The sequence below is a fragment of the Tamandua tetradactyla genome, chromosome 9 (assembly GCF_023851605.1).
Source record: "Tamandua tetradactyla isolate mTamTet1 chromosome 9, mTamTet1.pri, whole genome shotgun sequence".
In the NCBI taxonomy this organism is placed as follows: Eukaryota; Metazoa; Chordata; class Mammalia; order Pilosa; family Myrmecophagidae; genus Tamandua; species Tamandua tetradactyla.
In genome coordinates, this window is record NC_135335.1 from 28,848,474 (window position 1) to 28,863,486 (window position 15,013).

General features: G+C 48.7%; 1 protein-coding gene across 2 annotated transcripts in view; it reads right to left on the minus strand.

Annotated features, from left to right (window-relative positions):
* The window catches only part of C9H3orf22 (chromosome 9 C3orf22 homolog), a 20,538-nt gene continuing 5,525 nt past the window's right edge, over nt 1–15,013 (minus strand). The window contains exons 2-5 of one of the 2 annotated variants that reach the window (XM_077116307.1): nt 13,342–13,476; nt 9,773–9,904; nt 7,473–7,584; nt 1–116 (exon numbers count right to left, since the gene is read on the minus strand). In XM_077116307.1, the coding sequence (XP_076972422.1) occupies nt 81–116; nt 7,473–7,584; nt 9,773–9,904; nt 13,342–13,430 (369 nt within the window). In that variant the 5' untranslated portion in view covers nt 13,431–13,476 and the 3' untranslated portion in view covers nt 1–80. Of the gene's footprint in view, nt 117–7,081; nt 7,585–9,772; nt 9,905–13,341; nt 13,477–15,013 lie in introns of those variants that run through there. The other variant, XM_077116305.1, reaches the window with a different exon arrangement.

The window sequence follows — 15,013 nt, forward strand, 5'->3', positions numbered from 1 at the left end:
TAGGCCCTAAGCAATGGGCAATCAGTTTCATTTTCATCCTCTACGGTCACAACGCTGCCGTGAATATTCTGGTACCCATGTCATCTTGCCAGCGAGCAGGACTGTCGAATAAATCCCTAGAAGAAGATCAAAGAATCAGAGGTCGCAGGTTTTACAGTCTTGTTAGATGTTGTCCCGTTGTTCTAAAAGGAGGGCGCTCCACTATAGGTCCATTCTACATCTAAGGGCTCCCTGCTCCAAAGGAAGAGTTCTGATTTTAACAAACAAAAGCATCCACGGTCCCAGCCCCAGAAGTCCCGGAAGGCTTCTGCCATATGCTGATATGTGTTTTACTGTCATTGTGTTCTCAGCAGGACAGCAAATCAGATACAGATGGCTTCCCTCGCACACCCAGCAAACAGGCCCCCTGTTGCTAGATGGGTCACTGCATGATCATTTTTAATGTTTACAGAATAATTTTTCATGAGGAATAGTGCTACCCTCCACCCACTGTCAAACACTTAGATTGTTTCTCATGTAGCAGAATTTAGCAAAGTATAGCTTCCTGAAAGGTTTATTGTCTTCTCTGAGGATATTATGCACTACAAGCTCTCAGCACAAGGCAGAGATCAATGGATATTCCTTTATTCCCCTTTATGGTATGTCTTTAAGATAAACTCTCAAGAGAGGGGTTATTAATTAAAGACCATGCACATTTTTACGACTTTGGACTTGGGAAACCAGTACAAACTTTGCGACAAACAGCGCAACTGGTTTTGCTCCCATGTGCTGGGATCACAGGAAATCCTACCCAACTCCTATGTTTTCCTTAGCACCCTGGGATCAGAGGCAGTGCTGGTGAGAATATGGGGCCAAAGGAGCTTTAGCCAGCTGCTCGTGAGAGTGCCAAGTGGACCACCACTCTGGAAAGCAATGTGGGGTTAGCAGACCCGGTGCCCATTCCGGAATTCTCGACCAGCTATTTGTCTCCTGGAGAAACGTGCCCATGCAACGGAGGACAGAAACACTTGGAGCAGCTTCATCCATAACAAAAAGTAGAAACGGCCCAAATGTCTGTTGGAAAGACAATGGATAAATGATAGTATATTTACAGTGTAATATTACATAGCTGTAAATAAACTTTCATTATTAGTCTCTGGAATTTCCTGTTGAGTAGAAAAAGAAAGTTGTACGTAGTATAATACAACCTTTTTAAAAAGCAAATATTGTATTGTTAAAAAATACTGGGGGAACCCAAATGTAAGAACCAGTACCATAAAACTTCTAGAAGAAAATGCAAGGAAACATCTTTAAGTTCTAATAATAGGAGGTAGCTTCTTACACTTTACACCTGAAGCACAAGAAATGAAATAAAAAATAGACAAATGGGAACCCCTTAAGATCCAGAGCTTCAGTGCCTCAAAGGACTTTGTCAGAAAGGTGAAGAGGCAGCCAACTCAAGGTTTGGAAACCACATATTAGATAAAGGCTTGGTATCCTGTTTACATAAAGAAATTATGCAGTTCAACGGTAAAAGAACAAACCCAACTATAAAATGGGTTAAAAATATGAATAGACACTTTTCTGAAGAGCAAGTACAGATGGCACAAAAGCACATGAAGAGATGCTCATTTTCTTTAGCTATAAGGGAAATGCAGATCAAGACTACAATGAGATACCACCTCACACCTGCTACTAAACAAACAGGAAATTACACATGTTGGTGAGGATGTGGAGATATTGGTACACTTATGCACTGCTTGTGGGAATGTATATTGGTGCAAGCCACTGTGGAAACAGTTCAGCAATTCTTCAGAAAACTAAATATCAAGTTGCCCTTCTTTGTTGCAATACCAGTACTCAGTATATATCCAGAAGAATCGAAAGCAGTGACATGAACAGACATTTGCACATCAGTGCTCACAGTGACACTTTTCACAATTGCTCAAAGATGGAAACAATCCAAGTGCCCATCAACAGAGTAGTGGATAAACAAGATGTGGTGTATACACATGATGGAATACCGCGCAGCAGTGAAAGGAAATGAGGTACTGAAGCATGTGTCAGTATGGATGAACCTTGAGGATATAAAGCTGAGTGAAATAAGCCAGACACAAAAGGACAGATCCTGCATAATTTCACTATTATGACTCTGGTAAAGGTGATCTCAGAGGTTACACTAGAATATAGCAGACCTACAGGTACAAAAAAGCTAGAGATGGGAAAAAGGCTACTAACGAAGTTGAACCTAAATGCAAGAGAAGGGATAGAAGTAGTGGTAACTAATTAGCAGGGTCATAAGTGACATCACCACACTGAAGGTGAATATGATTGAAATGGGACATACAGTGCCATGTGTCCCACTGATTAAATCTAGTTATAAATAAAATCTCACATGAACTATTTCAAAGGCTCCATATTGGACAAAGAGTCAATATTAGAGGGATATGGGGGAAAACTAAAAACGCATGCTATGGCCAATAGTTAACAGGAAGGCATCAACAGTACCACAGTACCACCAGGGACAACTAATTGGGGTAGGGAGGGACAACTGATCAGGGGTAGGTTTGATTTGATAGTTGGTGACACTGTTTGTCGGTTCTTTGATGCTATGGACCAATGAAAATTGTCTAAAATTAAAAGTACTGCTGATCGTACAACCAAGTGAGGATACCGTAAGACATGGCTTGTTTATTTTGGACATTATCCCTGATGCCCAATAGATGGAGGGAGCCAAAGGGTACAATGACTGAGAAGCAGAATGACAAACTGTGATACATGTATATGATGGGATATGGGGCAGTTACAAACGGAGGAATGTCAGGAGGTACGCAATGACCTGAATAAACCTAGGGACGATGTATTATGCAAAATAACCCAGAAACAAAAGAACAGATATGCTAAGGTCTCTTTCAGAAAACACTTATAAGAAAATTGGAGTCAGATTATAAACCCTTAAGAGCAACCAAACTTAGTCTGAAGTTGTAAATGTATTTCTAGATTCTGAGACACTGAGCTCAGCTGGTATGTTTATCAGCTGGTATTTCCCTGGAACTTTGAATAACTCTGTGACAGCTACAACCCAGAAAGGGAGTGCTACAGCTCTGAAAGTTAGCATGCCTACATACAATTACAGTTAAAGAAACTGAAACGGAGATCAGGCCTCAATTAGAGTTTAAAATGAAGCTAGGCTAACTGGGTGTAAGGTAAATCAGAATACACAGTAGAAGATGACAACGCATGCACTCTAGAGCTTCACCTACTGCATGGGACCAAAGGGAGAGAGGTTTATTATGTCTAAAACCTAATTTTTGGTAGCACATAATCTCAATCAGTCTGCAGTTGCTTCCAAGGAACCTCTTTTGTTGCTCAAAGGTTGCCCCTCTCAATCTAAGCCCAACTCTGCAAGGAAAATTATTACCCTCCCCACTGTTTGGGACATGACACTCAGTGGTGAAATGTCTCCCTGACAACATGGGGTGTGACTTCTAGGAATAAGTTTGTCCCTGGCACTGTAGGATGCACAATGCCTTCCTGACCAAAAGGGGAAAAAGAAGTGTAACAAAATATGGTATCAGTGGCTGGGAGAGTTCAAATGAAGTCACGAGGCTATTCTGGAGGTCACTCTCATGCAAGCTTCAGTTTCAGTTAGCTAGTGCTAATTGCCATGGTTTGCTAAACCCCAACCAACACCACTCCTGTTGACTCTTAAGAACATCTAGGACTTGAACTGAGACTACATCAGGATTTCATGCAAAGTTTGCTTTCCTGGAACCTATAACTCCTGGAAGGTTCCTAGGTCAGATCAATCCTGAAACCCAGAGATACCAGCCTTTCCAAGATTATCAATTGATTATATATCCCATCCTTTAGTGTTGATACACCTTCTTCAACATGAAAAAGTCAGAACAGGCATTGCCAAAAGATCCCTCTACATTTGGAGAGGGATAAGAGAAGAAGGAGGAGGTATAACGGAGAAAATGGGATTGAACAAAGGAGTAAGACTCCTGAATCACTATATTAATATTCCTTCTAGCCTCCAGTGTTTTGGAGCAGCTAGAGGGGAAAAAATCTGATGGTAGAATGGTAGCCCATGACAAACTCTGGGATCTGTTCTGTAACTACTTGAAGTGTGCTTTGAAAATTAACATCTTCAAGATGTTGCTTTTTTCCTTCATTGTTCTGTGTGTGTGTGTGTGTATATATATATATGTTATATTTTATAATAAAAATGTTTTAAAAGGGCGGGCCACAGTGGCTCAGCAGGCAAGAATGCTTGCCTGCCATGCCAGAGGACCCAGGTTCGATTTCCCGGTGTCTGCCCATGTAAAAAAAAAGTTTTAAAAAATGGGAGAGAGGGATGTGGTGGCCTCTGGGGGAAGCAGAGGGTTGAGCAGGTGGAAAACTCTTGGAAGAGTCTGCTTCCCAAGCTCACATCTCCATTCTTTATTATCCTGTGTCATACACACATATGTCACTGGATTCTTTTGCATGGATCAAATATTACATAATTCTCAACATTGGGGTAAAACTCCTTCAGGCCTAGGCAATCCAAATGGAGACAAGCCTGGCTCTGACCCCAAGAGGAGAGGACCCTGGGGCTGTCTGTGCCTCACAGAATGAGGAGCTGCCGCTGGGAGCTGGGCCTCCACCGTCACACACAGCGTCTGAGTCTGGGCTGCTGTGAGCCTGCTCCCCACCCAGGCCTCCGTGCTCTTCCTTGGAGAAGGGTGCTGGGGCCTCCAGGGGTCCTGTATCCTGGTGATCTTTTGCACCCAATTCCCAGGAGCACCAAGATGGCTTGAATTTTGCATGCCAATTTAGACATGTTTATTGTTCTTAATCCCCATTCCTGTGATGAGAACTCACTGTAAGTAAGACCTCTTGAAGATGTGTGACACAACTGAACGAGGAAGGGCTTAATCCAAACTACTAGAGGTACAAGAATAAATTCAGACAGAGACAGAGAGCCCAGGGGGAAGACAGAAGCCAAAATTCAACAAACCTGGAAGAGAAAGGAGAGGACATTGCCATGTGACACGAAAGCCAAGGAACCCCAAGGTTTGTTGGCAGCCAGAAGCTACTGACCCTAGGAAGATGCAAGCCTTCTAGCCTCAGAAGTGGTAAGCCAATAAATTCCTGTTGTTTGAACCAACCCATTGTATAGTGTTTGTCATAGCGGCTGTGAAAGTAAGATGTTTTCATTTGCTAAATGCTGCTGGAATGCAATATACCAGAAATGGAGCAGCTTTTAAAAAGGGAATTTATTAAATTGCAAGCTGACAGTTCTAAGTCCATAAAAATATCCAAACTAAGGCATCCAGGAAGAGATACCTTGACTCAAAAAAGGCTGAACTGTGAAGGCACGTGCCTGGCATCTGCTGGTCCTTTGGCTTCTGGTTTCGAATAACTTTCCTCAGGGGCTTTTTCTTTCTGCATCTCCAGATGTCTCTCTTTGTGTCAGCTCTGAAGGTTTTTCCAAAATGGTTTCCTTTTAAAGGACTCCAATAACATCCCACCTTGAATGAGTGGAGATGCATCTCCATGGAAACCATCTAATCAGCAGGTCCCACCCACAATTGGGTGGGTCCCATCTCCATGGAAATAACAATCAAAAAATCACACCCAACAGTTTTGAGTCAGGATTGAAGAACTTGGCTTTTCTGGGGTACACAACAGTTTCAAAACAGTACATAAGACAAGCACCATTGTGCACTGATTTCGGTGTCTGCCTTTTGCCAGCTGGGAACAGCTGTCCCCTTTACCTCCCCCAGGGCCAGGGTGGGGGCTCCTGTTCAACCCTCTAATCCCAACGGACCTCACATCCTCTACTTTCTGGGATAAGGCAGCTGCTTGTCCACCCCCTAAACACAGCTACCCACTATCCTCTCCAGAGTCCCCAATGCCCTCTCCTCCAGGCAAAGGAATACATTTAGTGTCCCAAATTGTATTTGCCCTACCCCAAGGCCCTCCAAGGTGACTTTCTATTCCCCTCTTTGTAGAACAAAGAGTAAACAAAAAAACTCTTAAATTTTCAGCAGGCGTTCTGCTACATGGTGTGCTTAGCATGCATTCCAGAGGGATCTAATTTCTAATTTTTCAGCAGGATATGAGTGTACCTGTTTTATCTCACACCACTTCCCTGTAAATTATTTGCTGCATTTGTAATGCATGAACCCTAGGGTATTATATCCATGTATTAACATTTTAGAAAGTGGTGTGCGTCCTCCTGGTCCTGTGCCCAGGCCCCTCATTCTCATTGCCAAAGGCAGCCTTTGTTACCTGTTGCTCACACACACACATGAACGCACACACATATATATACACATCCGCAGGTGTGTACACACACACACACACCATTTTCCAACTACACGAAACAGTAGTGAATTAGATATACGCTTCTGCTGCACTTTTAAAAAAAAAACCTGAATATATCTTTCTAGATTGTTCCATATCAGCACATAAAGAACTGCTCCTTCGTTTTAATAGTTACCTGGAATTTCAGGGTGTGGCTGCAGTAGGGGTTAAACAGCCCCTGTTAATGGCCTTTTTGGTGGTTTCCAATCTTTTGCTGTTTCCAACAGCACTGGAATGAGGATTATGGGTTGAATTGTGCCGCCCCACTCCCCACCCCCGAAATAGGCATGTTCAAGTCTCAACCCCTGGTCCTGTGAACGTGAGCTTTTTTGGAAATAGGGTCTTTGAAGTTGTAGTAATGTGAGGCCACACTGGATTAGGGTGAGCCCAAATCCCATATGACTGATGTCAGTATAAAGAGAAATTTGGACACACAGACAGATACCAGAAAAAAGGCCAAGTGAAGATGGAGTCAGGAGAGAAGGTCCTGAGGATACGGAGGCAGGGGCTGGCATGCAGCAGCTGCGAGCAAGCCAAGGGACTCCGAAGGTTGCCAGCAAACAACCTGAAGCTGGAGCAGGCAAGGAAAGTGTCTGCCCTTCAGGTTTTGGAGGGAACGTGCTGACACCTGGATTTCAGACTTCTGACCTCCAGAACCATGAGACGATTACTTCCTGTGGTTTTAAGCCACACGGTTTGTGGTTATTTGTACAGCAGCCCCAAGAACCTAAGTCACATATCTTTGTCCAAATATCTTTACTTACATGTGTGAGCATATCTTTGGGATACATTCCCAGGAGGGAGGTCCCCACTCTCTTTTAGCCCTCACACAAACCCTGCAAGATACAATTTTGTCGCCCATTCTGGGGATGAGAACGTGGGAAGGTCCCAAAAGGCAAACTGATGAGTCCAGCTGGATGTGGTGTTTGAACCTGGGTCTTGGGCGAACAGTTTATTAGTGGGTGCTGGTTCCTGGGGATCCCGATGGTTCCTAGTCTGAGACGGCCATAAAGCCTGGCCCCCTTGCCCTGCAGTGGAGTCCAAAGCAGGCCAAGGGTCTAGGAGTGGCCTCTGGAGGGTTCCAGCACCTCGTCCCTCGCAGGGCTTTGGGCGCTGGTGTGACGGAGGGGCAGTACCTGGGCTCCTTGCCCCGGGAATCGTTGACGCAGCAACTTCATCTCCCAAGGGCTGCTGGTTGGCGGAGGCAGGCAAGGACTCGGCAGCGCTGTGAAATCTGGAGACCCGAGCCTAAATGGGAGTCAAACAGAGCTTGCTGGCTGGCCCTCAGTAGTCCTGACCCTCTGAGGCCCTTCCGACCCGGGGCCTTAACCGGGATCTCTGCTCCAGCTGACCTCCCTCGGGCCCCACCCGCACAGAGCCTACTGCTGCCCAAGGATAACCCAATATCCGCAGGTCACCACCATCCACCCAGATGTCCGAGCAGAAATCTTGCAGGACCCCTCAATGCCTCCTAAGCCCCCATCTTCACATGGTCCCCGAGCCCTGCCGTCCCTAACCATATGCATCTGAGCGCCCGCTGGTAGGTGCTCCTCCCTAAATCACGGCCACCGCCCCACATGACCGTACACTCATGCACCTCTCCCTGGCCTGCAGACCACCTGCCCTAATCCGTCTTCTCTAACATAAATGCAGGTCGCGGGTCTGGTCTCCCCACCCTCCTGCTTCCCAGGCCTCAAAGCTGGCATTTAACCACCCTCAGTGCTCTAGGCCCCTGCCTTTCCCCTATCTCAGTCGTCCTGAGAAATAGCACTTCAAATTCCCCCAGTGGGTCAGTATTCTCTCACCTCAGGACATTTGCACATGCCGTCTCACCGCCTGGAGCATCTGCAAGGTCTCTGCTCCTCACCCCACCGCCATGCTTCCCTTTTCCTCCCCTTCCCTGAGCCAGTTTTTCTCTGTATGCCTCCCTTCTCCATTCTTACCTGCCCTGTCATGCCCCAGGTCTGTATCACCCTGGCCTCTGGCCCTCTGATAGGGGGAGAGGAGAGGACAGGGGTACACCTCTTCCCCTGCTCCCCACAGTCTTGTTACATAGCCGCATGCCCACTCCTGAGCTCACAGGTCTAGGGGTGGGAAACATACCCCAAGCCTTCTGGCCCTGGGCAAGCCATATTGCTGGGTCCTGGGTGCTGCCCTGCTCTTGCTTGGTTCCCTTTGCCTGCCTCTACCTCTGCACATCTACGTTCAAAGCCCTCTGAGGAACCCACTGCCTCCTACAGTCCCTATTGCATTTGCAAACAACCTGCTCAGCTGATCCCCTAGGCAAAAGTGGAATGAGATCCAGGGACTACCACCCAGCCTGGGCCCTCTGTCCCCACCCATTCCTCACTGCCTACCATGGAGAGGCCAGGAGGCCTGAGAGCAAGGCAGCAGGGCTGAGTGCATACCAGGTTTAAGTGTGCTTTCCAGTGTTGCCACGTGTGTGTCTGTGTTCCTGTCTGAGGTGTCTGCATCTGTTCGTGAGTTTATATTGTTTCTCTGGGTGCGCTTTTCAGACATGATCTTTGTGACTGTTCAAAGGTGTGTCATTCAACAATGGATATTAGCCAATGGGAATAGATAATGCCCTTAGCCCCCAGTTATGCCCAGTGTTAACTCTTTCCTTCCTAGATAATTGCAAAGTAAGGGGGTGGGGACCAAGGCAAGTAAGGTGGGGCGGGGGTACTATCAGAGGCTGGGGCTTTACCAAATTGTCAGTGGAAGGTCTTTAATTTGTTAGCAGTCGGTTTCACCATCCCAGTTTGCAATGACCGGATAACAGCCTTGATCTGAATCTCTGTTTCTTTATTTGTCTGTTTAGAAGTGAGCACATTTATCTGTATGTCTTTAGTTTCTGTGTGTGGGTCTTTCCAACTGTGTCTGGGTCCGGGTGCCTGAAGGCGTCTTGCCGTGTGCCCCACCCCAGCGTATGGGGCCGTGTGTGTGCATGTGGGCGTGCCTGGTGGAGGTGGGAGTCTGCTCGGTCCTTGGGACTCTCAGACTCTTCTCTGCCAGCGTTTCCACCATCAGTGCAGCACTATCATGGAGGCTGCCCCAAGGACCCCCAAACCCACTGGCTCTCCTTCCGCGCCTCTGACATGTGGAAGGAGTCCAGCTAAGCTCCTGCCCCTTCCAGGCCTGTTTCCCTACCTGGGCAACAAGGGGCCATTTTCACACGGGAGGCCCATGCATTCTCACCCAGAAGCTGCTCTGCCGTGGGAAACACCATTGCACCTTATCCCCAATCCTGGCCTCAGTTTCCTCGGCCCCCAAGTGGAACATGCTGAGAGGATGCTCTGCAGTTTGGACCAAAGGCCTGGCTGTGTGCGTGGTCTGGGGGAGGTGGGGGGAGACAGGGGTGGTGGCTCTCCCAACCCTGAGCCCAGAAGCCCTGGCCATGCTGCAGGGCCGGCCCCGCTCAACATGGGGGACTCACCCTCGGACTGGAATGGACCGTGTCGGCACCAGCATCTTCTGCAGGGGCAGCTGCTCCTTCAGCGAGCTGTGAATATTCAAGACCTCCCAGGGCTGCAGCAGCTTTGAGTTGGGTTCCATCAGCCACGTGAACCTACAACAGGCCCGTGGCTGGCACCATGGACGGCCTGCAGCCATCAGCCTCATAAACATGGCTCTCCTTCAACCGGGAATTTGTATCTGCCAGGGACCTTTCTAAGCGCTTTACAAATGTTAGCCCATATATCAGCTCACAACCATGGTGTGAAGCAGGTGTCGCTGCCCCCATGTTACAGATGAGGAAATTGAGGCACAGAGAGGTCAACGGCCTTGTCCAAGGTCACATGCTAGAAAGAGGTGGAGCTGGGCCTGAGCCCAGGCAAGTGACTCCAGAACTACACTCTGAGCCACTGCAAACAAATATCCTATCCCCGAGGGCCCCCAGAACCCCAAGTTTTAATCCAAAGGCCATATACCACAGAGCACCCATTAGTTACATCTGGCCTCATCACAATGGCTGCAGCATGGTGACAAGTTAAGGGTACAAGGCCATCCGTTGCACCTCTCAAGGTGAGGATGAGGACAGGTGTACATCCTGCCCAGCCGCAGGTGCACAGCTTGGAGGCGGTGGGCTCTGGGAGGTTTTGCTCACAGCAGCCTGGCCTGAGAGGTGCCTGGCACCCCTCCCCCGGTTGGCTTAGCTCCCCATTAAAGTGAAGGAGCAGAGTAGATCCCGGGCAGGGGAGGTTGCTGCGGGAGGATCAGGGTGCTTGGAGAGGGGCTGCCAGGGCAGTGGGGGCAGAAATAAGGGGTGCAGACATCTGCAAGGCCTGAGCTCTTCAGAGGCCTCATCAGAGCAGCAGCGATTGGCACCCAGGGCAGCCACTCAGTGTCCAGAGTTGACCCATGGGCTCCCAGGAATGAAGACGGCCACATTTATGCATCCATTCCAGCATGCTGCACACACATGGCCATGTCCAGGTCATGGCCCTGGGGAGCAACACTGCTATTTGGGGGGAGGGGGGGTGAGCATCAGAGGACAACTGCAAGGTCAAAGGACATGCATGTCTAAAGACCACAAAACTGAATTCCAGAAGAGGAGGACACTATAATGTGTCTCCAGGGAGACAAGATGCCCTACACCCTCACCCAGGCTCAGTGTGGTCAACCTTTCCCTTCCTGCCAACTGACTAGGTGGACAGTGGTTTTACTGGCATTTCCCTAGAGGCTTGATGAGGCAGACCCCTTCCAAGGGATTTCAGGCAGGAAGGGGTTGCCCATTCCTCCCTGGGGGGTGGATAGATGTTTATAAAAATACCCTGTCTTTCCTTACTGACCTTAGTAGTTCTCTGGATATGAGCCTTCAGTTAAGTGTGTGACTAATGTCTCATTCCACTCTGGGTCTTGCCTTCTCTCTTCCTTGGTGGCATCTTTTAATGAATGGAAATACTTGACTTGAATGGAATCAAATGTATCTGTCTCCTCTTGACAAGGCAGGCCTTCTATCTTGCCCAGGTGGGGTCTCTATATTGGCCAGGTGGGGCTTCTATTGACTAGGTGGGGCTCCACTCTTCACCAGGTGGGGCCTCTATATTGGCCAGGTGGGGCTTCTATTGACCAGGTGGAGCCTCTATATTGGCAAGGTGGGGGTTCTATCAAGCAGGTGGGGCTCCACTCTTCACCAGATAGGGCTTCTATATTGACAAGGTGGAGCTTCTATCCTAACCAGGTAAGGCTTCTATCATCAGGCAGTGTCTGGCGGGGGGCTCCAGGCTTGAGGAGATCCCCCACTTTGTCCCTGACTGTCCCCCCACCCCCACTCTATAGCTCTTTTGGTCCACTGCAGCACTCTACTCCCCACCTACTGCCCCCTGGCCTTCCCCTCCCTCTAAGCAGACATGCAGGAAGTGAGACCCCTCCAATGGAGTGACATTTTATCTAGGCCCATAGTACTTCACTACAAGGGGCAGGCTCCACTGTGGGCACCAGTTCCCGGTCCTGATAGGGCAAGGGGTTTTGTAACTGGGACACTGCCTGGCCTGTTGCTCTCTGCTGGTTCATAATCACTGGGAAGCTTTGCAACTACTGACACCAACCCAGACCAATTACATCTGATTCTTGGGGAGGGGTGGGTGGGTAGGTGTTTATAAAAATACTCTTCAAGTGGTTGGATGGGCAAGTTTGTTTTATATGTGTTTCCACAATTCAAAAAAGAATGAGCAACTAGAGACAATGACAATCAAATACAATACATGATTCTGGATGGAATCTAATAATGGAGGAGAAAATGCGCAGAAGAACATTATTGGGATATATTAAAAAATTGGAGTATAGACTGAAAACTTCATAACAATATTAAATTCTTAAAATTTGATCACTGTGCTTAAGGTGGTTAAATAAGTGAATATCCTTGTTTTTAGAAAATGGACATAGACTTATTAAATGTTCCAAGTAGTAAATGATGTAATCAACCTATTCTCAAATGTTTAGAAGCTAGATATATAGAGATGGATGGATGGATGGATGGATGGATGGGTAAATACAGATAGATTGGTGATAGATGGATAGGTAGATAGATAATTAGATAAAAGAAGGGAGGGAGAGAGGAAGGAAGGGAGGAAGGGAGAGAGAGAAAGAAAGAAGGAAGGAAGGAAGGAAAGAAAGAAAAATTATATGGCAAATGTGGCAAGATGTTGGGGGTGTGCTGGTTTGAGTCGGTTTGTACCCCAGAAAAGCCATGTTGTTCTAATCTGATCTTGTGGGGGCAGACCCATTGTGGGTGGGACCTTGTGATTAAGTTGTTTCCATGGAGATGTGACCCCGCCCACTTAAAGTGGGTCTTACTCAGCTTGCTGGAGTCCTTTCAGAGAGCCCCAGGAGAAGCCAGAAGGACCCGCAGGAGCTGAGGAGCCATTTTGAAACCTACCCAGGGGAGGACAACAGACGTCACCATGTGCCTTCCCATATGACAGAGGGGCCTGGATGCCAGCTGCCTTTCCTCTGAGAAGTTATCCTCTTGCTGATGCCTTAAACTTGGACATTTTCATGGCCTTGAGCTATAAATTTATAACCTAATAAATTTCCTTTATAAAAGCCAATCCATTTCTGGTATATTGCATTTCGGCAGCTTTAGCAAATGGAAACAGTGGGTATGGGTATCTGGGGGGAGGGGCTTTTTGAGTTCTCTATATGGGTTTTGTATTATTTTTGCAACTGTCCTGTAAGTTTGAAATTATTTTAATTTTATGAGACCAACTCCTCGGGTGAGTCCAATGAGAGAATCACTGTCCCAGGAAGAGGCAAGTTACAAGAGGCCCGGACTCACGGCATCCAGTCCAGACACAGAGAAGGCCCAGGAATCCCAGGCATCTATCTAGAGATCCCTCAACTTGGGTTGGGATGTGGGGGGTGGGGGGTTGGGAAAGAAGGCAGATCCCAGACTGTCAGCTGATTTCCCAGCAGAGAGACCTCCTCCCAGGTCCAGCCTATGTCCTGGGGGTACCAGTGAGTTCCGCGACCAGACTTGGCCATTGGGGGCTGGGTGTCTTGTACCTGTATGGAACCTTCTGGGCAAATCTCTCCTGAGCCTTGATCCTATCCTTCTTACACTGGTGATACTTCTTAGGGTTCTTGGAGTCCATCGAGGAAGGAAGCAAGGTTAAGCTCTGAGGCACCTTTCAGCCATGGCTAGGAAACAGGAGGAGGTGTATCAGAGCCCAGGAGATTTGCTCCCAGCTGAGCTGGAGGAAGTGGTGGGAGGGACCCATGCGTGGACCAGGACTGGGGCCAGTCAGTAGCCTCTCTCCAAACCAACCCCATGCTTGTCTGCAAAATGGGCAGAGCGGCGGGGACCTACCTCTCTCTCAGGGCAGTGTGAGGGCTGGGTAATGCTGGCCTGTGCCCAGTGCCCCCCCTCTCCTCCCCATCCCATTCTCCAGTTACACATGCACTTGTGTGTGCTTTTATGTGAGTTTATCCTGAGTCCATCACAAAAGGGAAGGTGTTTACCCTTCCCTTTTATCCCAAATTAGGACGGCATGACCCCCACCCACTCATCAGCATGCATGGTGGAAACGACCCCCTTCTCCCCCAAAGCGCAGCCCGGTAGTTTCTGGAACTCCATCCACCCTCTGCCTCCTTGCCTGGTCCTCAGCTCGTGCCCACCCCGGACCATGTCTCCAGTGTGCCAGCCAGGAGACAAAGCCAGACCACCACTGTCGCCCACCATGAGCAGATTCTCCCCATTGCTGGGCTCTGCTCTCCGTGGGGCCAGATCCCCAGGCCCACAGGACCACATGCTCAGCAACCTCAAGTCAAGGTTCCCCACCCCCACAATGGGAGCGTTCCCCACCCGCTAGCTCCAGTGGCCTTCTGTTGCCTGGGGCTTCCATGCAGGAGTTCTCTGTTGATACAACCACTGGCTTTGCTTGGAAGACCCTGCAGGACTGTGAGATGAGCTAGAGTCCAAGGTTCCGGTCGCTGAGCCCAGTGGACACCCAGGGAGCACCTCACTGGGAGGCCAGACATGAAGCCTGCTTCTTTTCCTCCCACCCACAAGGGCCCTGGAGACACTGCAGCGGGAGCTTGCAGTCGAGCACAGGGCTCTGTCCCAGGCTGGCATAAGAGGCCTCTTTGCTACCTGGGGCAGGGTGTTCAACCCTCGTGGCACCTAGGGGGCTTTAAAATATAGTCCAGGCCACATCAGGACCACAGGTGTGAACTTAGAGGGTGCCCAGGTGCTCCTTGGATGTGGGCAACCTGGGAAAACCAGGTCATTTCCACTGATGAGCCACAGCTGGCTGCCCTGCCCTGTGCCTGTGACTCCATCCCCCACCCCCAGCCCCTTCCTCATTTCCTGCTTGTTGCAAAGACCCTGAAGTCGGGGTGGGGGGTGTTGCCAATACTGAAAGTACCTGGATTTGCCCCTTGTGTAAGAGGCATTGCAATCCATCAGACAATCAAAATAATGATCTAAAAGCTTATATCTATCAAGAGCAACAGTAAAATAGCCACAATGACCCAAATTCTCTCTCTCATCCACAGGCGGAGTTTGTGTCCCCACTTCTCGGACCTGGGCGGGCCCTCAGACTTGCTTTGGTCATAGAAGGGAGTGGATGTCCCCTCTGTGACAACCCCAATCCAAGCCTCAGGGGGCCCAGCACGCGTTCACTCTTTTTTTGGAGCCCTGCCCAGCCTCTGCGTGCACAAGCCAGGGCAGGACAGG